Source organism: Saccopteryx leptura, chromosome 12 (assembly GCF_036850995.1).
Source record: "Saccopteryx leptura isolate mSacLep1 chromosome 12, mSacLep1_pri_phased_curated, whole genome shotgun sequence".
NCBI lineage: Eukaryota > Metazoa > Chordata > Mammalia > Chiroptera > Emballonuridae > Saccopteryx > Saccopteryx leptura.
Genome location: NC_089514.1, coordinates 7,418,339 through 7,445,252, shown reverse-complemented (window position 1 = coordinate 7,445,252; position 26,914 = coordinate 7,418,339). Strand labels below are relative to the sequence as shown.

At 47.8% G+C, this 26,914-nt stretch overlaps 1 protein-coding gene across 1 annotated transcript in view; it reads right to left on the bottom strand.

Moving 5' to 3' along the window:
* The window catches only part of AOAH (acyloxyacyl hydrolase), a 124,467-nt gene that overhangs the window by 94,973 nt on the left and 2,580 nt on the right, over positions 1 to 26,914 (bottom strand). Inside the window, exons 2-3 of the mRNA XM_066354183.1 lie at positions 15,402 to 15,497; positions 4,594 to 4,660 (exon numbers count right to left, since the gene is read on the bottom strand). Of these exons, the coding sequence (XP_066210280.1) occupies positions 4,594 to 4,660; positions 15,402 to 15,497 (163 nt within the window). The remainder of the gene's footprint in view (positions 1 to 4,593; positions 4,661 to 15,401; positions 15,498 to 26,914) is intronic.

The window sequence follows — 26,914 nt, the reverse complement described above, 5'->3', positions numbered from 1 at the left end:
CTTCAGTCTTTATGTGGGTTTGGTATTTAGTGAACTTAGGAGAGGGACAGATAGGTTGTGTTTAACCTTTCTTTCTTACTTATTTATTTACTTCCTTATTACCTACAGTCAACATCTCGTCTGTGGCAATCCAGGGTTACCAGAGCCAACTTATCAGGTAGAATCCAAACCTGTTCTCCTTCCCTTGCAAAGAGAGCACAGGTTTAAGTGAGTGAACTGGAATATGGGAGCCGAGATGGGGCCCTTGGTCGGAGGGTGAGGCTGGCATTCTCTGAACCGAGAGGACGAGGAGAAGGGTTCTGGGCACATGGTGTCCCTCCCAGCGTCCTCTAAGACTGGTGCTTCACTGCCAGAGAGTAACAGTGCGAAGTACTCCTCTGGACAGAATTGAGGACGCTGGGCCTCACGGGCCCAGGTGAGAGCCGTTCGAGCGCACAGGACGCTAAGCCGCACAGGTGACCTTGGCCGACCTGGGCACAGAATGCCCGAGCTGCGCATAGTTTGTGAGATCCTGAGGAAGTCTCCAGACTCATAATAGCCGTTCACACCCCATGGTGTTTTCTTTTTCCCAGAGCGGCCCCTAGGACCAAAATGGCCATATTTTAATTTACTGTAGTTCCTGCTGCTGCCTTTACAAGGACGGAGGTGTGCAGGAGTGAGGCACACGGGAGGGGCCGACTGCAACACATTTGGCAGCACTAATTAGCAACTTTAATTAGCATTACAGTAGGATGAAGTAGGATGATGGTTATCATCACCATAAACCAAAAGAAGGGCTCAAGGTCAGGGTTAAATGAGCAGACAGGCAGAGTAACAGCCTTCCGTACTTAAAAGCTATCAGGTTTTAGACCTTTGACATCATGTTCAGAGGAGACTTTATTAACACAGAGTCATACAGACACACTCAGCAGTGAAGGGAGTGTTTCCTCCCCCAACTTATTATTACTTTTATCCTATTTCTGGACCACACTCCTAAAGTACCATGAATTTAATCATTTCTATAAATCTGGAAATCATCTTGTGAATGGCATGGCTAAATTGCTTTGTATTTTTGGGTGTCTAAAAAAAAATCGTTAGTCACGTGTAAGGTGTATTGTCATTGTTAGAAACCCCGTTTTGCATTTTTTTTCTTCTTAAATGTTAGTAGCTGAGGCCTGTCCTAATCTCTGAGAGTTTCTGGGTCTCGGATACAAAATTTGTACGATTTGGCGGGAAGCATACATAGACACCAGGAAGCGAGGTAAGATGAACAGACAACCAGGATCAGGTTTGCTATGGCAGCCTGTGGCACAGTGGAGGTCAAGACCAGCCACAGGAGGGACGCAGCATGTGGGCACTGGCTAGGATTGGCAGCTCCTAGAATTAGCCTGCCCTGCACAACCTGGGTTCTTCTTGGGGGAATAAGCCTGCATGTTCAGATCTCCCACTTTCCAACAACCTCCTGGGGCTGGGCTGTGGGTAGGAAATGTAATTGCTGAATCTATGAGTCATTGAGAATTGATTTGTGTGAAATAACGAGGGGGGAATGATGCCCTCTGGGTGGGGAAACACCTTTACTCTCGGAAGCCGGAAATTCAGGTAAAACTAAATCACAAGGTTGTCACTTCCAGGGTCCACCTCCCCCCAGAACTGAATCGGATTGATTAAAACAAGCTCTAAGAAGAGCACACTGGAAGAGGAGAAATTTTGATCAGCAAACAACTAATATGGGTACCAGAAAATGGTGGACAGAGCCACGAAGGGGGATCATTGGATACATCCGTCTTCGTCAAAGTGGCCCACCCCATACTCATGAGAACGAGTCATCTCATGACTTTGAATCATGTCAAAGAAAAACATTCCTCCCCCTTCCCACCACCTACTCTGGGAGTGACCCTCTGTTGGTGGCTTGCTGGCCTCATTCTTTCCTTAGCATCCTGGGTCTACTTGTAGTTATTTGAGGTGGGGACCGTCTTTTACACAGCTCCCATCTGCAGTACCTAGTACAGTGTCTGTCTGTCCTCTCTCTGACCCTGGGGCTTATCTGGCTCTAATACTCAGCACGCTCTACCCCCTAGAGCAGATCAGTGGGTTTCTGAATGAACCCAGGCCACCTCTCTTTTACTCCCACAATGCTTCATAGCCAATCTCTGGCACCCCCTGTTGGATGTCTGGGTGTACTGCCCTCTTGGTCTTCTGGGACTATATTCCACTCACCTTTCTTGTTTCCTGATCTAGGCCCAGCACACCGCCTCTGGCCAAGCTGACACTCTCCCCAGAGTATGGCTCCTGCCATGGTATGTACCCAGGTTCATTGAATAGGCTAACAGGTGCTATTTTTAACATGTTCAAGTAATTTTCTTTGGATCAGTCTATTCATAGTTCATCTGTAGTGATATATATATATATATATATATATATATATATATGAATTAAACACTTATTGAAGGTCTTCTATGCTCAGTTATTGTGGAGATACAAAGCCCTCTCCTTCCCCTCCCCTCTCCCTTCCTTCTATATATTTATATTTTTCTAAGTACTTAGAAATACACAGATGAATTAAATGTAGTCCTAGACCTCTGAAGGCTTTCAATCTGGTTGGCAATTCAGGAAAGTAAATAGACAATTAAATTGCAAATAGATGTGGAAAGTGCTGTGCATAGGGTACTAGGAGTGTGTGTGTGTGTGTGTGTGTGTGTGTGTGTGTGTGTGTGTTGGTGGTGATGGTGGCAGGGTGTCTATTTTACCCTGGGGAGGGTCAGGCAAGCTTCCAGAGGACGTGACCCTGGAGCTGAGGTCCACAGAAGCAGGATTTGTCTGGGATAGACCATTTGCTTGGATGTCTATCGACCTGCAAAGGGAACAGCCCATGCAAAGGTCCTGAGGGAAAACTTCCGTGTGTGCATGTAGGGGGGAGAATTACTCGTGGTTCGGATTGCGATGTACTGTGCAGGAGCCAGGGATTGGTCTGGAAATGTCCTCAGGGACTGGTTCACAAATAGCTGCCTTGTGCATGCAGCTAAGGAATCCTGCAAAGGGTGTAGAGAGTTTTATGTTAGAGAATGCCGTAATTCATTTTGCATTAAAAAGTAAACGTTTGGCCAGCTACAATGTGGCTCTAGCCTCGCAGGGCAATGGGCAAGCCTGGAGTCCAGTTAGGAGGCAGTGGCAATGTAGGGGTTTGAGCTCAGAAAACAGGGTCTCTGCCTTCTGAACACTCACAGCCCAGGGCCCACGAGGCATCATTTAGCACAAAGGAATGAGGTCAATACTAACAGAGGCAGGCGCACAACACGGCTTATCTCCCTGGCCTGTGTGATTGATTCTCAGTTTCTTTTGCCTGTGAAATTCTGCGGCTCGAGGCTGCCCTGTTGTGGGGGGTGATACGACCCTTTGAGCCTCTCGGTTCTGAGGTGACGGGCAGAGGGAAGAGGAACCCCGTGAGGATGTTCAGAGCACCTCCATTTGCAAGAGAGAAAACCAGTGGACACCCCAAAGGAGAGAGGGAAGGAACAGCCTCCCGCGGAGACACGGTGGAGGATTCCGTGCGGTCCGAGCACGTGAGCTATAGCGACGGCGCCCCTCCACGGAGACATCTCAGGGATGCGCCTGGAAGTGGTGGGTCCCACAAGACTATGCACAGTGTGATACTCTCTCCGCAGAGCAAAAGAATAACTGAAGTGAAAAAGCTATATTTTAAAAGACTACAACAGATATACTTTTAACTATACTTCTTTTGTGTAATCTTATCTTACGATCATATATATGACTTTTATATAATTATAGCTTATTATATTAAGATAATAAGTGGATATCATAAAAACTAGAGAAAAAGGAGAGGAAGGGAAAGGTGCATGTGGGATTCACTACTTGAGTGGATAAAAGGGTGAGAATGAGAGAGAGGGAAAGTCTGGTTGGAGTAAGTTATTGTCAGGGTCCTAGACTTTGAGTGGTGGGTTTGGAAGCTGATGACGTCATTTAAAGTAACTAAGCAACTACCTAACCTAAATAATAAATGTAAGAAAATCATGCTTGGATTCTTGACAAGAAAGTTCCATGAAGCAGAATATGATTTATCTGATCCAGTGCATGCTAAAAAAAAATAAAAGATATGAGTAAGAATGAGAACAGACAGATAATGATGATAGTGCACTGTGGGATACTGAGGGGCAGGGTGAGGCCGGGAGTGGACAGGGTCAGGGGACACCAGGGTGAGAGGATGGAAGAGCAGACCCTGAGAATAGCATGGCCTGGGAACCCAGGGGGTAGAGAAGGGCCGGGCTGTGGAGTGTTGGGCAGCTCAGGAGACAGGGTCAAAGGCCGTGTCCAGCCACCAGCAGCCAGCCCTTTCTTGGTACCCGAAAGGCTCTTGGAGAGAAATCGAGCCAGGTTGTCACACCGTAACTCGAGGGGGAGCCTTTGTCCGAGTGACAAAGAGTCCGGGTCAGGCTTGAATTTTTCACTGTGAACAAGAACTGGAATGGGACAGCCCAGTTCTTGCTCAGCCAGTAGCACCTCCTCCGGGAAACAGCACAGGCTGCCACCCGGTGTCCCTGTACACCCTGCCCCCAACATCCCAGCACAGGAGCCAGAGTAACCTGTCGGCATACTCACAGTTTTACGATGCTTGGTCCGTACATGTGGACCACCAAGTAGCAGGTGGTTTTTAAGAACAGCTTTTCTAAGAAAAACAGAGAGGAAACGGGGTATTTTTTATTATGATGAATTGAACAAAGGAGTTAATAATTGTCATCTTTACTAGAAACAGAAGCTGAGTGATTAATTGATCATTAATCCAAGTCATTAATTTTAAGGGTCGGGAGGGGGAAATGTTACAAGTTAATGTAGCCATTAAAATATCATTTTCCATGTCAGGTTTATGAGAATGCCTGTTTGTTCACTGTACAGGCTAAAGATCCCTTGTTTATTGTAAAAATACGGTTCAACTCTGGGGTTTTATTTTATTTATTTATTTTATTGCAGCAAACATCTGAACACTGGTGATCTCATTTGTTGAAGTGGACAGAAACAGGACTGGCTTTGAAGTAAATAATCTGAAATGCTGCTTTGTGAAAGATGCCCTTCCCTGCTGAACCTCTGGGGAAGCCGGCTACACTGTGGCTATTCAGTTTTTCCTGGTGGTGTTTCAGGGATGGGAGGAGACTAACTGTCACAGGTGCTCCTGGCCTGCCACGGACACGGGAGAACCTAGAAAACACACACACACTCACACACACACACACACTCACACACACACACACACACTCACACACACACACACACACACACACACACACGCCGCCGTCTCCTCCCCTGCCCCCGCCCCTGTTGTGCACAGGAACGCTTTGTGAATTGACCTGTGAAACATGGTAACTCACGGTCCTCTTTCTCCAGCTAGTGGGTTCATTGCGGAACCCTGGTCACCCCACGCAGGACTTCAGACTCACCAGGGACAGGTGGGCTGACTGTCCTGGGAAGGGATGGGAAACTTCCCTGAGGGAGATTTATCTTAAAAATCACACAGGCCAGGGAGATAACCCGTCATGCTCACCTCAGACTGGGCTAGGCTAGGACAGTGCAAGAACCGGGTCAACACAGGGATCGCTCGCTGGTTCTTAACTTTCACTCATGGGTAAATCATGTCAATATTACTTTTATATTAAAGTTGATATAGTCATAGGATTTTTTTTTATTTTTATTTTTTTTACAATAAGACATAAGGCTTTAAACACATGGGGCTTTTAAAGTAGGAGCTTAAGACTATATCCTCACATGATTTCTGGCCATACAGAAATGAAAAAAACAAAACAAAACCCTAAGGGAATACTATGAACATCTGTATGACAGCAAATTAGATAACTCAGGTGTAACGGAAAAGTTCCCAGAAAGACACATTGCCAGAACTGACGCAAGAATAAATAGACAATCATCGGAACTGACCTCCAACAAGAGATTGAATCAGTTTTCAAAAGTTTACACGTTGAAAAGCTCAGGACCGGATGGCTTCACTGGTGAATTGTACCAAATGTTTAAATAAAGCATCTGAATAAACATTTCTCCAAAGAATATATATACACAAGTGACCAACAAGCCCATGAAGAGACACTCAACGTCATGAGCTCTGAAGGGAATGCCTCTCAGAACCACAGTGAGATACTGCTTCACAGCTGTAATAAGAACAACAACTAACCACATGTACTGAGGACGTGGAGAAACCCTGACCCGCAGGCATTCCTGGGGGTGGGGACAGTAATCATGCGGCCACTTTGGTAAACAGTCAGCAACTCTTCCAACGGTCAAACCTGGAGTTGCCATAGGACCCAGCCATTCCTCTGCTAGGTGTATACTCCAGAGAATAAAAAACATGTGTCCACGTAAGGCCTGGTATAGGAATGGTCATAGCAGCAGTACTTAAAATAGCCAAGAAGTGGAACCACGCCAACCCCCAAACCCATGAACCAATGACTGGATGGACAGAACGGACTCAGTCCGCACAGGGACTATTTCTCAGCGCCCGGAGCCGTGGGGTTCTGACACGCTGCAACGGACTCAGTCCGCACAGGGACTATTTCTCAGCGCCCGGAGCCGCGGGGTTCTGACACGCTGCAACGAGGTCAGTAGTGCAGAGCATCACGCCGAGCCCAAGAGACAGTCACGAAAGGCCGTGTATTGTATGACTCCGCCCATAGGAGGGGCCCGGAATAGGCACATTCGCAGCGACAGAAAGGAGATTTAGTGGCGGCTCAGGGAGTGGGGAGGGCGAATGTTTGGGGGGGGGAGGTTACAGGTAAGGGGTGCAGGTCCCTTTTTGGTACAATGAAAATGTTTTAAAATGGATCGGGCTGATGGAGGCACCGCTCCGTGAAGAAATAAGAGTAGAAGCCACTGAATTACACACCTCAAGTGGGAGAGCTGCCCACGGCTTCTGTCCTTGGTCAGGTGGCTTCCCTCGCCACGCTGCCAGCTCCTCCTCCGAGGAGCGGAGGGGGGTTTGGTTTCCCTCACTCCCTTGGGAGTTCGGAGCATTATGTAACAGCCAGTCTCGTGGAAAGCATTTTGGAAGCTAGTTGCAGATATTGCTCGTGCAGAAACAGCTTGGCCAAGAACACGAGTGATATAAAAACTGACATTAGGGTACTTGTCGATAAACTGGCAGGACTATCTGAAAGGCAGAAGGACCGCGTCTCCTGTCTGTCTGCCTGCGTGCGTGTGTTTAGCACCCTGGTTTGCTCAAGTGGAAGCGAGGTTCCTCATCCTCAGAGCAGGACCCTCTCAACTCGCGTTTCCTCAAACGGATGCGGGGACGGTGAAGAGTGAGAGGCTCCGGGAGCCGTCACAGCCCAGCGACGCGAGATGGCCCTCCGAGAGCTGAGCTCTAGAGCAACACCGGACAGTGCAGAGCAGAGATATGCAAAGTCTCTGGAAAAAGCCAGACAGACACCCCTGCCCCAGGGCCAGCCGTGATTAGGTGTCAACCTCACTGCCACTGATACCACTAAGGAAGAGACTGGCTTTATCATGCAACAATTAATAAATAAGAACACAGGAATAAGCTCCGTGTTTCATGTACTCACAGCGGCAAACCTACTTTCACCCACTCTGTATCTTCTTTTTTTTATTTGTTTTTTTTCTTTTATTTTTATTTTATTTTATTTTTTTCCCCATATCTTCTAAGCAGCACGTAGATCCCCAGGACCTGCAGAACACGAGAAGACGTGCCTTTCTTTTTTTTTTTTTCTGAAGCTGGAAACGGGGAGGCAGTCAAACAGACTCCCGCATGTGCCCCACCGGGATCCACCCCGCATGCCCACCAGGGGGCGATGCTCTGCCCATCCGGGGCATTGCTCTGTCGTGACCAGAGCCATTCTAGCACCTGGGGCAGAGGCCAAGGAGCCATCCCCAGAGCCCGGGCCATCTTTTGCTCCAATGGAGCCTCAGCTGCGGGAGGGGAAGAGAGAGAGAGGAAGGAGAGGGGGAGGGGTGGAGAAGCAGATGGGTGCCTCTCCTATGTGCCCTGGCTGGGAATCGAACCCGGGACTTCCGCACGCCAGGCCGACGCTCTACCACTGAGCCAACCGGCCAGGGCGACGTGCCTTTCTTATTTTAAGTCTGCGTGCTTTAACAACTGCGTGGCCGTGTGGAGGCAGGATTTCTGCACGGGTGACCTGAGAAAGTTCTAGGAAGACTCTGAGGGCATATGCGTCCTCTGACTTCTAGTGAGAATGATTCCATTAATCATCTTTCTGTGAATAATTGTGAGATTCTTCCAAGGTGTTTACTAATGAGAGCCAGAGGCAAAGGCAGTGGGTGAAACTGAAGGTCGGAAACGCTTTGCACAGTTCAGAAAAAATGTCTTTCCGGGCTCAGGAAAAAGGGACAGTCGATTTGTCGAGAGAGGATCCTCAACACTGGTACTGGCATGCCTTCTCTGCGAAGGTTATGTTTTCTGTGCTTGATTAGCTTTGGAGGGAAAAGCGATACGGCTTAAAACATTTAAAAAAAAACATTAAATGTGTGTTAACATGCACGATTTCACATCCTCTGCTGCCCACCAGACAGAAGGCGGTGCAGGATGGGGGCGGGCAGGCTCTGTGGTCCAGGCTTATCCCAGTTTCTAGGAATCGCTACCTAGGTGACTGGCGACCTTTGTTATCCCACACAGTTTGCATGACCGTTCCATCAGATGGAAACAAACAGTAATGCCCACCCTGTCTGCATGTTTGTGAAGTGAAAGAGCCTTTCACCTGAACTGGTGCCTTATTTCTATCCAGAGGTAAAACGTTAATGAACACAATGCAAATTCACCACAAGCCACAGCCTCTGTAATCCTTTAAAATGCCCCCAAATTCAGAAGGTCACCTACCACTGAAAACCGAAACACCTCCTTTGCTCCCCTTGGTAAAATGTCGCTTCTATTTTCCCGGGACTGGCGCTCAGCCTCTCGTGGAGGCTCAGCAGACCCTGAAGTTTCCGTAATGAGTCAGAGGCGCCAAGATGGCCCCTCGAATGCCAGCAGGCTTGGTTTGGGTTGTCTGTGTTTTCTAAGGACGCTGGGAGGATCAGCTAGGAAATAAGATGGGTCCCTAGCCTTTTATTTTTAGACAACACAACTGTGCCTAAAAAAAGAGAAAATAAAACTCCAGGCACGAGTGATGTCATCAGACAGTGTGGTCTATCGCACGGAAATGGCAACCCATCACAACGAGTCTTAATCATTAGAACTCTTCTTTGTTTTTTTCCTTTTGTAAAATGGTAATAACATTTCCCTCTTTTTTCTTTAATTTAGAGGTGTGAAAATGTAAAGTAAGGTTTGTAATAGATTGCGCATGTCTGATAATAAGAAGATGGAACAATAAATAAAATATAGGCTATTTATGTGGCAGAAGAACTCAAGAGGAACGAAGAGGCTTGACCTAGCTCTGTCTGTTTCAGTGTGTACAGACCTCAAAAACACCCTGTTGAGTGAAAAACAGCAGGTGCAGAGCAGTACAGAGAGTAGACACTGGTGTGAATTTGAAGTACCCACCGGGGAGGAGTCTGGAGAGATGATGGTCGGGACGGCAGAGTTTGGGAATTCATTTGAATCTCTACCAGATCTCTCTCTCTGTCTTTCTCTTTCTCTCTCTGATGTAAAACAGCCCAGACTAAGATTGCTGGTATTCAGGTTCCTTCTTAGCTCCTTCTGACTCATAACAGGACATTTCAGTCTCCTGAGGTACAGTGTGTGAGTGTGTGTGTGTGTGTGTGTGTGTGTGTGTGTGAGAGAGAGAGAGAGAGAGAGAGAGAGAGAGAAAGCAGAAAAACCAGGAGCCATACACCATAGTTACAACCAAACTATCAATAGGTATCTCCAAGTGCCCCCAAATACAATGAGACAAGGGAGAACCACACACAGCCACACACCTTGTGGGTCCTCCGTGTCCGTGTGGGGGAAGACCACATAGAGTAGAGGGAAGCAGTGGGGTGTCAGAGAAACCCAAGAACAGGAAAGTCCCCTAATAACTCAGAGGTAGCGCCTGGAGAGCATGGTGGTCCACTTGAAGACCAGCGGCTGGACGCTGGACCCGGGAGCGGCTTTGCCCGCTGCAGTAGCGGCTGCGTGCAGGGGGCTCCCGGCGAGACGCGCTACGGAGCTAGAGTGGTCCAGCACCTACATCGCTGAGAGACGGACCCACCAGACCTGCTCTGCAGGACCGAGGCCACAGTGAGGAGAGGGTGCTGAGTTTGGAGTCAACGTTGAGCAGGATGGAAGCAATGTGAAAAGAAAAAAAACCCAAACAAACAGAAAAAAGTGGGCAGGGAAACAGTCAGAAAGCAAGCATTTTTATTTTGTTGTTTGTTTGTTTATTTGTTTGAATACTACCTAGAAACAATGGAAACAGCAGCTCCGTGCATTTAGAAAAGCTACCCCGAACCACTTCTTTTTTCTAAGAGTTTTGGAAAACTAATTTCATATAAAAATGAGCAACAGAATTGTATCTAGGTCAACTCCCCTACAAAGTTATTATAAGAATAAAAAAAGAATAAGGAACAGAACCACATCCCTACAGAGAGCAAAAGCATGCCAGGAAGTCATGCCAAAAAATAAAAAACGGGGGATTAAAACATAACATAATATTTCAAAATGAGCTCAGAAGCATTAATAAAATGACAGCAGGCACAAAAGAACCACAACAAAGATACTGAGGAAAACAGACGTGGAGAATAAGAGCTGGTGGAAGAATACAAGATTGTAGACAAAGTGAAGTCTAACCTTAGAACAAACAGAAGAAGGGAGGACAAGGCCAATGTCTTAAAAGAAATGGAAAGGTGAGAGGGAGGGAAAACATTTTAAATGTAACATAAATGAAGAGATAAAAAGTATTCAGGAGGTAGGCAAAATAAGGAAGGTAAGTAAAGATTCAAAGTATGAATAATAAAAATCCCCGCAGAAGAAAACCATGTTAAGGAAAGTGAACAAATACTAAAAGCTTTCTTGAAATTATTTTTAAAAAATGTATTCGGAATCCCCTGTGGAGAGAGTACACTGCATGGCTCAGAGCATCAACATAGGACAGCTACCACTATGACATACCCTAGTTAGATGGCTGAATTTCACAGAAGAAAGGAGAAAAGAAAATCCTTTGAACTTCTAGGCAAAAAAATAGACTTATAAAGAAAAAGAAAATTAGGTTATCATTAGGTTTGGTTTTTTTTAACAACATATTTAAGATACTTAGGGAAAGAGATGTAGGTGCCACGGATTTTTATATCTAGAAAAACATTGACTTTCAAGTATAAAGGGCGCAGACCGCTGGTTATCAAACATGCAAGAAATTCGGGGAATATTTCCCGTGAGTCTTTCCTGAGGAATGAGCTCGAGACAACAACTCAACTAGACAGACACCCTCCCAAGGGCTGATGGTGAGCATCAATCACAGAGGGCTGATGAAACCCACGTGAAATGAGAAGGAAGGGGAATGGGTATTGCATGTAATGGCTGTACGCTCAGATAATACAGTGCGATGATTAAATAAGAAACGGGGAGAGCACGGGCAGAAAACAACTTTAACTGCTCTCAATGATTATAAACCATATTAATGGCGGGTAGTATTAGAATTGATTTTCCGAGACTGTTCTATGTGCAATGAGGGATAGGTAAATGAGTAATTACAGTTTATTTTAATTCTATCAATCCCTTTGTCCTTGAGAATTAAGAGTTAAGAGTATGGAATGCAGCTGATAACAGCTCTGTAGAGAAGAGATTAAGAAGAAAAAAAAATCCAGTAGTCCTGAGTTTGAAGTGTCAGTATGAACTCATTAGAAATTTTGTTTTAAAATTATATATGTAGATGTATATATGTGTATGTCTATGAGTGTCTACTGAAGAGGTTGTAAAGCCAGTATCCACGGTCACCATCACAGCAGCCTGGCCCATGCAGGTTTGCATTGGATTCGGACAGTCGGTAAAGAAACAACGGAGCCAAGATCTGGTGGGCCATCATTTTTAATTCTAGCTTGCACCTGGTGGGCAAGTAAAAACACACACTGGGCTCCAAAACCCACTCACATTCAGTGCTCACAAAACTACTGACTTATCTGAGTTTCCTAGAATCAAAGGTTTCTAGCTCACCAGACTTATTCACCTCTGTTCCCCATCTCCTTCCTTCTCTCTGCACAAACTCTGCACAAACTGGCTTCTTACTCAGCACTCAACCATCTTGGCTGCTTCTCCTGGTCTCCTCCACGTGGCCTTTCTCTGCTCTCTCCTCTAATGCTAATCTCAGGAACCGAGAGAGAGAGAGAGAGAGAGAGAGAGAGAGAGAGAGAGAGCAAGCTCCCAGTCTGCCCCACTTTATAGTGTAGAAATCCAAACCTTTAATCCAATATACAAACAAAGAAGTCTCTGACACAAAGTCACTTATGTGAGGCATAATGGGATTCCTCGTGAGAGTGCACCACCCCACATCAAAAAGGGTGGGAAAGGCTTAGTCTTACAACTAAGCCTTAGGCTATAAGAATCCTGCCTGTTTACAGCCTGTCCCCCACACCCAATGCAAACTATAAGCGAGCAAATATATATATCATATTTACAAACTTATTTGACCAACAGAGGCTTAGGAAGAATGATCAGCTCGATAGAGTGAGTATTTCTAGGCACCTAGATTATGGCCTTACAATACTATTTCCCACCTAAAGAAAACGAGGCTTCTAAGAGAAATGACTGACTTCCAGCCTGGGGCTAGAAATGTATACACATAAGACAAGGTTGGAACACGATGTCATACCTGTTAGTGAGGAAGCTGGCAGGAGTTACTTAGGCTCATGTCATGTTACTTAGGCTCTGGTCAAAGTTGGGACAATTTGAGCTTCCAAAGGATGATAATTGAAATAGACTCAAACTCACCAAATATGTACAAAATCATGAGTTCATAATGACATTTTAAATAAGGCTAATTTCTTTGGAATGATAATAGAAAGGCAATGAATTGTTTGAAAACTGGCAAATCAAGCAAAAGAATGAATTATTTATCCTGCCACTCTCAGTAACAGTATGCTTAAGGACTGTGGGAAGAGTGTCTTTGAAATATGATGATGAGGGGAGGAATTGTCTCTCATGTACTTCAATTGCTAAATGAAATATAAACGATAGATTAAAACAGCACCATTTTGCAATACCCCCCCACCCCCCCCACCCTGCACTAATAGGTCTGGTCATTGAGTGTCAACAGCTGCTAACATCACAAAAAGAGAAAAAAGAAAGCCACTTATGCTGGCCTCCTGATGAATGAAAACACCAGCACTCACAGTCCTGCCATAGAAATCAAACTGGAGTCTGATCCAGCCTGTGGGCCAGCCACCAATTTTCAGGAGACACAGAACACAGAGAAACAGGTTCAATTACACCTCACGGATGCGATCAGCAAAATCCAGACTTCAAGGCAAATTCCACAGCTGAATTACAAGGAAACAGAAGGGAGGGAAAGGAAATGCGTAGATCAAAATAGACTTAAAAGACACATCCAAACATTTAAAACTGGTCAGGACAGGACTGTGATGTCTGGGAATGCTGACTTGGGGGTAACACTGTAAAGCAACGCAAAGCAATGATTGCTGCACAATGCAGGGCATTGCTCTATGAGGGGGAAGGAGGATTTCTGGTGGGGCGGGGCTTCCGGTATGGCTATGTAGCTATTCTTTCTTGACCCGAGCTATATGTACAAGGGTGTTAAAAGCATACGTTTATCTTGTGTCATTTTCTACATTTGTTTTTTTTTTTACCAGAAAAGGTTTAAAAAATCGCCCACTGAACAATACTATACATGATGTATGGAGTCATTCAAGTGACTTAATGAGGTGGGCAGGAGAAATAATCAAGCCTGACTTAATGAGGGCAATACCCATTAAGTTCACGTGTGCACTTTTTTCCCAGAGAGGTAAGAGAATGGAATTGGCAGTGGGGGAGACCAGAGGATGTTCCAGGGTTAGCTGCCAGGCCACAGCTCAACAGAGAGAGACCTAATGGAATGGACCTCTCAGCAAGGGTCCATCTGGGAAACAGTAAATACATGGGTTTGTATTTTATCTTCTCTCCGTGCTTATTTTTTTAATTTAAAATATTTAATTGTGAGTGCGTATCACAGGGGTCCCCAAACTAGGCCCGTGGGCTGCATGCGGCCCCCTGAGGCTATTTATCCGGCCCCCGCTGCACTTCTCGAAGGGGCACCTCTTTCATTGGGGGTCAGTGAGAGGAGCACAAGATGCATCCGTATTCTGTGCTCCTGGAGTACTGTATGTGGCGGCGCCCCAAAGCGTGGCATCGCTCACATACAGTACTACTTCCAGTGACGCGGGATGCTCACGTCACGGCTCCGGAAGCGCGTCATATCACTTGTTACGGCTAGCAGTGAAAAATATGGAACCGGACATTGACCATCTCATTAGCCAAAATCAGGCCCATAGTTCCCATTGAAATACTGGTCATTTTGTTGATTTAAATTTACTTGTTCTTTATTTTAAATATTGTATTTGTTCCCGTTTTGTTTTTTTACTTTAAAATAAGATATGTGCAGTGTGCATAGGGATTTGTTCATAGTTTTTTTTTATACTCCGGCCCTCCAACAGTCTGAGGGACAGTGAACTGGCCCCCTTTGTGAAAAGTTTGAGGACCCCTGGCGTATTGGGACCACATGCAATAAATTCTCTGAGAACGGTTTGGTGCACACGGCACAGCACGCTCCATAAATCAAAGACACGGTCACCCTTAGTCCAACTCCCTTACTTAGGAGAAATAAAGTGGGCATCCTTGATGAACTAGTTCCTTCACATCAAATCAATGAAAATCTGACTCTCAAGAAAGTTGGTTCATCGTGACTATTCACCTAACAGTATCTTTAAAGGATAAAAGAATATTTTCTGTCTGCTGAGATCGAAAAGCAAATCCATGACTTGTCGAAACCACCAATCAGCTCCTTCTTTTGCAGGACACGGTAGGCAATTTATTGAGATGCAGTTCCAATCAATGGAACGTCCTCAGGTTATTTTCGCATTTAGGGTTTTGAGATCAGTTGTTTCCTCAGCCCGAAGCTTCGTGTTGGGGTTGTGCGTGCATCTGGGTACGTGTCTGTGGCCGAACTAACAAAAGTTATTGAAAACTATTTATTATTTTGACCATGATGATATGAGAACCTTGATTGACCGCCATTAACCTACCAGGACGGAAAAAATGAATGTCAGGGGATAAAACGGACTAGAGCGGTTTTCTTGTGTTTGCTTTGATTTCTATGAGCCCCAGAGGGGTGTCAGCTTACAGCGACGATAACCAGATTCTCCTCCACAAGGACGTGTAGGCTGTAAACTCACTCCTGACGCGCCATGAGTGATGACTCGTGAGTGAGGAGGAAGAGGAGCCCCCTCCGCCGCGAGACCCTCTCTGTGCTCACCGGGCAGGTAGTCGCACAGCCTCGTCATGGACGCCTGGACCGTGGAGTTGTGCACTTGAGCCAGCTGTTCGATCACAGACAGCACCACCACACACGCTGCAAGAGAGAAGACCATGTCAGCAGTGTCGCACGGGAAACTGTGCTGGAGTCAGGGGGGAGGGGAGGAAGGGAAAGGCGTGTGTCCTCCAGAACACCCACTCTGTGGAACAGAACATTTATTTATTTATTTATTTATTTGTATTTTTTTGAAGCTGGAAACGGGGAGAGACAGTCAGACAGACTCCTGCATGCGCCCAACCGGGATCCACCCGGCACGCCCACCAGGGGGCGACGCTCTGCCCCTCCGGGGCGTCGCTCTGCCGTGACCAGAGCCACTCCAGCGCCTGGGGCAGAGGCCAAGGAGCCATCCCCAGCGCCCGGGCCATCTTTGCTCCAATGGAGCCTTGGCTGTGGGAGGGGAAGAAAGAGACAGAGAGGAAGGAGGAGGAGGGTGGAGAAGCAAATGGGCGCTTCTCCCATGTGCCCCGGCCGGGAATCGAACCCGGGTCCCCCGCACGCCAGGCCGACGCTCTACCGCTGAGCCAACCGGCCAGGGCCAGAACATTTATTTTTATTTAGTTATTTATTCTTGCCATTCACCTTTTAAAATCTAGCGTGAGCACAATTCACCGCAGTTTCTTGTGATTTGTGAAGTGTGGCAAAAAGATTGTGGGTTTGGGCTCAGAGAAACTGGCGGTCAGCCTCGTTCTGCCGCTTGTACAGTTCTGGGACCTTAGGGAGGTCAACGCGTCTCGCTTTATTTCCGTTGCTTTTGGATCTCAGGGGAGGAAGACGTCACTTGAAGGACATTGTTGCAAGGATCGAGTCTTGCACTGAAATCTTGGGCTTACCACCCAGCCTCTCTGAGCTTTGGTTTCCTCACTAAATGAGGTCAGAGCACAACTGAATGTGCCTTTGGAGTCACATCGCTATTATAAGATATCATTTAACTTCGCAGCGACACAGCTCACTGCCTGAAAGCGTGGACTCATATAGTAAGCGAGGAACCTTGGATTAAGTGAGAAATATTGTATATATATTCCTTCAGCTACCGTGATATCTAATAAGTGTAAAGACCTAGAATTGCTGGGCTGAAACTCCTGGAAGTTTCGATCACTAGCCTTGATCTCCTGAACTGGTGGGGAAGCCCCAAGCGGAGGGGAGTCTTTCTTCTCTATACAAGGGGCTGGTCGGTCAAAGCTCAGGAAGTCTGTGTGAGGAGGAGTGCAGCCTCACTAAGACAAGAGGAACAGCGCTGATTAGCAGAGGCTGGTTTCCAAGGAGGCAAAAGAATGCTTACACCCGAAATGAGGTTCCAGGGTGCCTGGCTCAGCAGTCAGCTCACGATCATCCATCTGCTCAAGGAGCCGGAGACCTGAATTCACACGCAAGGTGTCATTAAAACCAAATTTCCACCAGGACTCCTTGAGGGATGATGGCGGGTAACAGATGTGAATAGTATCCTTGGGCATCGCTAGACAGAAAGAAATAAAACCTTCTGAAAAATGAGGGCTTTTGCCAGCGAAGATTGAGCGACTTCCACCTTCCGAGACTCTGAAGCATCTGATGAGGCTTTGGCAACAATGGTTTTGTGCCCTCCGACGGAGCCGGGCAGACCTGGGCTTATCGAACCAAGAGCGTACAATCTTTGTGTGTGTGTGTGTGTATTTTTCGGAAGCTGGAAACGGGGAGGCAGTCAGACAGACTCCCGCATGCGCCCAACCGGGATCCACCCGGCACGCCCACCAGGGGGTGACACTCTGCCCCTCCGGGGCGTCGCTCTGCCGCGACCAGAGCCACTCTAGCGCCTGGGGCAGAGGCCAATGAGCCATCCCCAGCACCTGGGCCATCTTTGCTCCAATGGAGCCTTGGCTGCGGGAGGGGAAGAGAGAGACAGAGAGGAAGGAGGGGGGGGGGTGGAGAAGCAAATGGGCGCTTCTCCTATGTGCCCTGGCCGGGAATCGAACCCGGGTCCCCTGCACGCCAGGCTGATGCTCTACCTACCACTGAGCCAACCGGCCAGGGCCAAGAGCGTACAATCTTGAGAATGACGGCCTCCCTGCTCTTACAGCTGGGGCATTTATCAACGTCAGCTATCGAGGTCGATTAGATGTGCTCTTAACCTAATCTGTGCTTTGAGGATTTTATTACCTTGCAATGAATTAGTGGCTGATACTCATTAGCACTTGATGGTCTAGAAAGCATTTTCATGTATATTTTATTTAAAAAAAATTTTTTTTTTTAAATATAGAAGCTATGCAAGCTCATTTGGGAAAATTTAAAAAAATATTATATCTAGAACAGCATAAGACAGAAAAGCATCCCTCAAATCATCCAGAGATAAACCAACTTCATTTTTTATTTTAAATACATAAAAAAATATGATATATGTAATATTTGGGAATATTTTCAACACCGGTAATGCATTTTTTACAGCCTGACTTATGTCTCTGCTAATTGCTTGTTGAGTTAGGTGGCGCTAAATAAATTTTAACAGCAATTGAAAAACAATTAGAAATAATTATATTGCAGTGTGATAAGAGTTTGCTGTGTGGTGTCGTTGAGAAGGGGGAGGCTTTAGAAAACAATAAACTATGTTGGCTCAGTCACAGGCACATGGAGTGACTTTGAACAAGTCACCTACCCTTCTGGAAGTTCACGTTTAAGAGTTTTTAGAGTTATGGCCCTGGCCGGTTGGCTCAGTGGTAGAGCATCGGCCTGGCGTGCGGGGGACCCGGGTTCGATTCCCGGCCAGGGCACATAGGAGAGGCGCCCATTTGCTTCTCCACCCCCCCCTCCTTCCTCTCTGTCTCTCTCATCCCCTCCCGCAGCCAAGGCTCCATTGGAGCAAAGATGGCCCGGGCGCTGGGGATGGCTCCTTGGCCTCTGCCCCAGGCACTAGAGTGGCTCTGGTCACGGCAGAGCGACGCCTCGGAGGGGCAGAGCATCGCCCCCTGGTGGGCAGAGCGTTGCCCCTGGTGGGCGTGCCGGGTGGATCCCGGTCGGGCGCATGCGGGAGTCTGTCTGACTGTCTCTCCCCGTTTCCAGCTTCAGAAAAATACAAAAAAAAAAAAAAAAGAGTTTAGAGTTAGATTATCAATTGCTTGAGGGCAGGAACGGGGTCTTCCTCTCTCTGGGTACCTGACATCGGGCCAGGTTTGGAGCAGGGGGACAAGAGATGCTTGCTGACTGACAGTGAGCTAACGGGAGAAGCAGCCACCCGAGTGACGTTTCCCTTGTTGGTGGCTGTGCCCTGGCTCAGTCATCTCACCCACAACGTCGTTCGCTCTCTGTTCCAGCCTCAGCACAGGATGTGGCTGCGCTGCTCGTTCTGGTGTGAAGCCACCAGTGCCCTTTCCTGAGTCAAACAGCAGGTTCTGCAGCCCATGGTCCCTCCACGCAGCTCGGGATCAAAGAAGAATGCGGTGGGGGGCAGGGCTGAGATCTCGCGAGGCCATCATGCCACGTGGCGTCTGGTCAGTGAGCCGCGGCGCTGGACGCTCGGAGTGGACTTGGAGCACGGCGGGGGTGGGGCTCGGGAAAGAAGAGTTGGGGAACTGGCCCAGACAGCAAGCAGGGGAGATGCCCCTGCAGGTCGTGCCTGAGACTGAGCTGTGGATTCTATGATTTTCTATGCCTTTCTTAGAAATGGCAGAAAGCCGTGATTGGTCCAGACCTGGCTCACTGCAGTTTTCAGTTATCAGAAAACGTCCAGCATGCACCTTCAAAGGCAGCAAGCGACGAAGACCTTGGATGGTCTGAGCGGCCGAGGGGAACAGGAGTATTCGGGACGCACCTGAATAGGGGACACACTGTCAGGCAGGATAAATACTTTTCCAATGAATAAGGTCAGGGAGCACCTTAGGGTGAATATAGACCTGATGTCATTTTCTTGTTCAAATTAAAGTGACCAAGGAAGCACATGAAGATCATTGTGGAGTGTTGTGCTGCCTCGGTTTCCCTAAAGCAACCAGTCTTTGAGACGACAAATATGTATTTGGAAGAACCCAAAATAAGCAACTTTTAATCCACTCAGAAGAACCCCATATTCCGTAAGGAACTCATTTTATTTCCCCACCCCCATCCCCGCTGAAAGGCTCTGTGTTTTCCTGTGCGCTGGTTTTGACTCTCCCCCTCCTTCGCCTCAAACTCCAGTGAAACCTCCCCTTCTTCCCCTAATTCACAGCATCCTCCTCCCCATTGCGCAAAGTCCCAGCCTCATTACCCAGGACCGATGTCAATGCTACTCTGACTTCAGCACCCCCCCCCCCCGCCCCCAGACATCGCCCGCCCTGACGGCACAGTCAATGACCCATCCTCTCTGTGGCTTAGCTCCGCACTCCGTAAGTACTTAGGTGAGCTCAGCACACACTCACTGAATGGAGGGGGGAGCCGGAGCAGTCCTGGGAATCACCCTCTATCCCCGTGGAGAAGGGGACCGCCCCTTTACGGAGACACCCACGAGGAAGAATACCTATGGAAGGCTGGATGTATCACAGGAAAAATGCTGCCAGTTCCTGTCTTTTCCTTCTCGTTGCGGCAAAAGTCACATATAATATTCCGAGACGTCAGAGAAGCCTTCTAAGACTGGCTTTACCAAAGGACGCATGCATTCCGCCTACAGTACTGAGCACCTGTTCTTGACAGGAAATTCTAACTCCGTTGGAGCCCGGATAAAGAGAGCTTGTGACCCCTGTCCATGGAAAGCTCACAGTATAGTCTCCAAACCTCCATCAGCTGGATGGGAAAGAGCGAGAACCAGTCAACTGTTCGGTGAGATGTGACTTTGGGAGAAAAGGCATTCTCAGGAAAGAAACGAGATTGTCTTTCTCCGTATTTTTCACAACTTAATTAGTAGTAAGTTTTCTTTCTCAGTGGGACCTAAAATCACCATTTCTTACAGTGAGTGGCACGGTAGATAGACGTGGTGAGGTCTGAGACTTGGAAATCCACCGTTGGTTCAATGTGGCAACAGGATTGGGTGAACGTGGAGCGTCAGGGACTCTTCACGGGTTTTCCTTGAGCAGGCTCCCTTCTCGGGGTCCCCAGTGGTCACGCACTGTCCCCGTCCCCTGAAAATTCAACACCAGGATCTTGTTTTAATGCGCGAGGTTTGGAAGGGTGAGTGCACTGAGCACCGTGCTGCCGGGGACCAGCCTGTCGTCCTTTGTATAAATATTTAAAGATTGAGGCTTTTCTTGCGCTCAGAAGAATCCTGCCAAGAATTCTTCTGGCTTTCCTGGCTCCTTAGCAGTGGTGGCTAAAATGGGAAATCATTAGATAGATCGAAAGGAGCCCAAAAGAAGAACAGTCAGCTGTCTCTGGACATCAGATGAATCTCGGCACTGTCATTACTCCACCAAGTGAACAGTTATTACGGACGATCTAAAGGACCCTGGGGGGAAAGCAGGTAATGGGGCTGGAAATACGGAAGCGCCCAGGTTGGGCTCAGCTTTGATTTGAGTTCTGCTCTCTCCCTTGCTCGTCTCCGCCCATTTCCAATGAGATCTCCTCCTCCTCCCCACGGACTGTTAATTTAGGGTCCGCAGTGAGGTATGTCCCGAATCCCCCGAGTGGCGAGAATGGAGAAATTGACTTTGCTATTGCTTTCTAATAAGAGGTTGCGCTGCCTTGACAAGCCAAAAGAATGTTTTCCCTTTGGAGGGACGACGCCTGGGCAGAGCAATTTCTCCATTACAGGCTCTTCTCCGGCTGCTAATGAAAGGTCCGGCTCTGCTAAAGCGAGTTTACCCAAGCGACTGTTCATTTAGGGAGTGAGGACAGCGGGTGAGAGCCGGGTGTTTTGCTCAGCGGTCACCGTCTGAAATGTCACGTCTGGGACGGCTCTTCTCGCCCCGGCACCCGAACATAACGAGCGTAATAGAAACTGACACTCCTGCTACGGTCGGGAGAGAAGCCGATGGGCCCGCGTCAAAACACCTGCCACGAAGACCTTCTTCTGGACACACCGCTCTCAGGTGGTAGACTGCAGACTGGGCCTCGGAATCCTTTTGAAGTGAAACAGAGCCCTTGGAACTGTAATTAGAATCGTATCTGCGCTGGCTGGAAAGGCCGCCAGCCGCAGAGAGCGGTCTATTAGATTTCTCATTTGTCCCGGAGCCCACGTTTCATTGAAAAGCTTTCAAAGCACTTGGCCGTTGTGAGAGCCAGTCTCAGTGTGGCTTACGCTTCCTTTTCGACCCTGAGTCAAGGCATAAATAATTCATCACAGGGCTGAGTGCGTACTTTACGGTTTTCCAAGTGTTTTGCATACATTGACATCTCGTTCGACTTTCACGGAGATGGAAGAATCATCGCTGGCATTGTACAGACCAGCAAGCGGAGGTGGGGGGGGGGGGTCCGGGAGAGGGCTAGGGGCATGGGGGCGGGGGCTGGGACTCCGTACGTTCTGAGTGAGTCCCGTCTAGATGCCGGCACTGTGCCGACTCTGAGCGCGTGCCGAGAATAAACCGATATGGTTCCTGCCCCTTTAGAGAGGGCGTGCTATTAGAGAACAGTGATCGTCCGTAAGCAAACACAATTATATCAGTAATTTTAGGTTCTGGGACTAGAAGGGACAGGCTGAAGTAGCAGAGGGCAATGAGGGTGGGGTGGTATAAACCTTCTGAGCTAGAGCCGACGGAGGAGGCTAACCTGGGAGAATACATCCACAGAAAAATGGCTGATATAACGGAAAGGAGAAAGCAGGGTGAGGAACAGCCTTTGTAGGCAAGGGGGAGTTAGTACCCACTGGGAGGTAATGAAGCTGGTGCCAAAACCGAGTGGTGGGACATGAGGTCCAGGGGTAGGTGGAGGCCGGGACGTGGGGTGTGGAGAGAGCAGAAGAGGTGGGGATTTATCCTGAGAGCCGTAGGAAGTCACGGGTGGTCTGGTGGAGGGGGCTGCTTCCATCTGACCCGTGTCTTTAAAACATCATGGTGGCCGTCATGGGAGGAAAGAGCTTCGGGGACAAAGGTGGGAGCAGGGAGATGAATTAGGAGACTGTTTTGGTCCCGGAGAGGGATGAAGGTGTGTTGGCTAGAGTAATGTGTGGCAGTGGGGACAGAGGGAAAGGGACAGGTTAGGGACCTGTTGTGGAGGTTGGCCCGCTGGGACTTGTTAATGAGGTGATGAGAAGACGTATGAAGACCAGTGAGGATCAGGATGACTGTTTTGTTTCTGCTCTGGGTATGGGTTTTTTTTTTGTATTTTTCTGAAGCCGGAAACGGGGAGAGACAGTCAGACAGACTCCCGCATGCACCCGACCGGGATCCACCCGGCACGCCCACCAGGGGCGACCACTCTGCCCACCAGGGGGTGATGCTCTGCCCCTCCAGGGCATCACTCTGCAGCGACCAGAGCCACTCTAGCGCCTGGGGCAGAGGCCAAGGAGCCATCCCCAGCGCCCGGGCCATCTTTGCTCCAATGGAGCCTTGGCTGCGGGAAGGGAAGAGAGAGACAGAGAGGAAGGAGAGGGGGAGGGGTGGAGAAGCAGATAGGCGCTTCTCCTGTGTGCCCTGGTGGGAATCGAACCCAGGACTTCTGCACGCCAGGCTGACGCTCTACCACTGAGCCAACTGGCCAGGGCAGGGTACGGGTGTTGGAGCCACACCGCGCCTGGATTGGGGTCCCTGCATCCCCGTGGGACCAGCGTGAGTTTGTCAAGCACGTCCCCTCTGCAGTGTCCCTTCACAAACACCTAAATTCTGTTCCCAGATTTCCCTGGTTGGGTGGGAGCAGAGGACAGGGCTTTCTGTTTGGGCATTTTAATCGACAGCCATCATGCCAGGCCTTTCTCGTGCGGGTGAGCAGAACAGGAAAGAAGAACGGAGAGTATGGAAGTCATCACCTAAAACGATCCAGCTTCCAGCCTTGCTGCCCTGCGATGTCGGTTCTCAGCCAGAGACGGAAGCCCCGTCCAGGTATGAACCCCGCACCTTCGCCCTGTCCCCTGGCCCCGAGCACGTGCCTCCCAATGGTCAGTTTCCCTCTCACCTGCTGAGTCCACCATCGGCAAAGATATAGTCTCCTAAAACTCTTTTTATTTTTTTTAAATTTTATTTATTCATTTTAGAGAGAAGAGAGAAAGGGAGAGAGGGAGACAGAGACGGAGAGAGAGAGGTGAGAGAGACAGAGAGAGAACGTGGGGAGGAGCTGGAAGCATCAACTCCCATATGTGCCTTGACCAGGCAAGCCCAGGGTTTCGAACCGGCGACCTCAGCATTTCCAGGTCGACGCTTTATGCACTGCGCCACCACAGGTCAGGCCTAAAACTCTTTTTAAAGTAGAAAAGAATACTTTTAAAGTAGTACTCTTTAAAAAAAAAAACAACAACCCCAAAGACATGTATTATCAACAATGGTTTAATTCGGGTGTCCCCAAACTTTCTACACAGGGGGCCAGTTCACTGTCCCTCAGACCATTGGAGGGCCAGACTATAAAAAAAACTATGAACAAATCCCTATGCACACTGCACAGATCTTATTTTAAAGTAAAAAAAATAAAACGGGAACAAATACAATATTTAAAATAAAGAACAAGTAAATTTAAATCAACCAACTGACCAGTATTTCAATGGGAACTATGCTCCTCTCACTGACCACCAATGAAAGAGGTGTCCCTTCCGGAAGTGCGGCGGGGGCCGGATAAATGGCCTCAGGGGGCCGCATGTGGCCCACGGGCCATAGTTTGGGGACCCCTGGTTTAATTGTTTCCTATGGTTGAATTTCTTAAAATTGTAGGTATCTGGTATTGTCACTACATTTGGGAAGATTAGACTCTGTGGCCTCATCCAACCACCACTTGGAACTTCGTCTTTCTGAGAAAATGCTCAGTGAGTTCCAAACTGCTAACTCTCCCAGGAACACAGGCAATGAGAGAAGCGGTGTATCGGACTCCTGCGGGTGAGCACAGAGCCGGGGGCATCCCCTGGGGTGGGGGGGGGGGCAGGACGCACGCAAGGGTGGTGAGCGGCAATGGGCCGGCTGTGCTGAGAGAGGCCGGCGGGGGCCTCGGCCTGTTTTGAAATACACAGAATATTAATGATAAAGAAACGAGAGCGAAGACACCAGGGGCCACTGCATCCTGTTCTTCATGCAACGCATACCTGTGAGCATCTCCTATCTGCTCAGCAGCTTGAGGAGATAGAAGTGAACGAGAGAAGTCACCGGCCCTTAGGAAAGACTGATGTCTATCTAGAACAGCGGTTCTCAACCTGTGGGTCGCGACCACGGCGGGGTCGCCTAAAGCCATCGGAAAATACATAATGCAGGGGTCCCCAAACTACGGCCCGTGGGCCGCATGCGGCCCCCTGAGGCCATTTATCCGGCCCCCACCGCACTTCCGAAAGGGGCACCTCTTTCATTGGTGGTCAGTGAGAGGAGCACATTGACCATCATTAGCCAAAAGCAGGCCCATAGTTCCCATTGAAATACTGGTCAGTTAGTTGATTTAAATTTACTTGTTCTTTATTTTAAATATTGTATTTGTTCCCATTTTTTTTTACTTTAAAATAAGATATGTGCAGTGTGCATAGGGATTTGTTCATAGTTTTTGTTATAGTCCGGCCCTCCAACGGTCTGAGGGACAGTAAACTGGCCTCCTGTGTAAAAAGTTTGGGGACCCCTGATAATGCATATCAGGTATTTACATTCCGAATCATAACTGTAGCAAAATTACAGTTATGAAGTAGCCACCAAAATTATTTTTTGGTTTGGGGTCACCACAACATGAGGAAGTGTTATTGCGGGGTCACGGCATTAGAAAGGTTGAGAACCACTGCTCTAGAAGAATCTGGTCACTGCCACCTGTACGTGCTGCGGTCCAGGGACCTGTCAGAGCTTTGGGGCCACAGCGGAGGAAGAAGAAACTGAACTCTGCCCTGGGGAACCAGGGACAGCTTCCTGGATGGGCTGAGTGTGGAGGAACGGGAATGGACCTCTTTTGACAGAAAAAGACAGGAAGAGCCTTTAGGAAGAGAGTAGGAGCATTTTTTAAAGATCTGCAGGTGAGACTGGAAGAGTTCGCCAAGGCTGGAGCCCACGGTCTGTGGGAAGAGCAGAGCGAGAGGGGAAGGAAGGGGCCAGGCCGTGAGGAGCCTTTGCTGGGTGGACTGCCGAGCACTGGCTCCATGCCGGGGGGTCCGGAGTGCAGTCCAGCGGCTTTCCAGCATCTTGCTCCATATCCCCTAACAAATTCCCCTTCCGCATTTTAATGAGTGTTGAAATATTATCAATAGATATCAATTTAAATACCTGCAAAGGGTTTATAATTCCAGGCAGATTGTAAACATAATAGAACGAGCATTGCTCGTCTCTATCTATTTAAAGAAAATTAAATACTATAGTGATTTATACTTCTTATCCACTTAAACAATATGTGATTAAACTCTTCTTACACAGTGAGAAATTTAAGTTGATAATTTCTCTCCTTGAATTCATGTTTCAATGCAAAGTTTACTTCCTTGCCTTTTCCTTCAGTTATTGAATTTTCCCCCAATGTAATATACTTTTATCATTGAAAGTATTTTATTGACCACATTAATACACTTCTTAACATTAAAAACGGCTATAAAATTCAAGTAAAAATTTTAATTTCCTGTTAATGCAACATCTAAGTATTAAAAAAGTCTTCCAGATAGAGTTTTCTTTGTTAATAAAATGAACTTATCTAAAGGATTGCTAATTTGATAAACAATTCTTAAATAACAAAGGTAAATTTTGAAATTGCATCTCTCTCTCTCTCTTTTTTTTTTTTTTTTATCATTAAGTGAGAAGCGCGGAGGCAGAGAGACAGACTCCCGCCTGTGCCCTGACTGGGATCCACCCAGCAAGTCCCCTATGGGGCGATGCTCTGCCCATCTGGGGCTGTTGCTTTGTCACTTGGCAACTGAGCTATTTTAATACCTGAAGTGAGGCCATGGTGCCATCCTCAGTGCCCAGGGCCAACTTGCTTGAATGAGCCATGGCTGTGGGAGGAGAAGGTGGGGGGAGAGAGAGAGAAAGAAAGAGAGAGAGAGAGAGAGAGAGAAAAGGGGGAGTGGGAGGGGTGGAGAAGCAGATGGTCACTTCTCCTGGGTGCCCTGACTGGGAATTGAACCAGGGACTTTCATACACCAGGCTGGTGCTCTACCACAGAGCCAACTGGCCAGGGTTGAAATTGCATCTCTTAATGAGATGGTTAGGCCTTTTTAATTAGTGCCTATATCCATTGAAAACATTACTTATGAATAAGTAATGTAAAGTGACAAGGTTCAGGATCATGTCTATTCCTCTTTTTCCTTTTAAAAACTAAGTGACAAGGAAACACATTTACTTAAGTCAGTAAATGGGAACAAAAGGACTTTTGATATAGCAATGTCACTTAATTCATTAACTCCCCCGTTAAATGTCAAAAATATTAGCGTGGTCTGTCATTGACAATTACTTCCAACGATCTATCGGTTGACAATTCTATCAAGTCCCCGTTCCCACTGT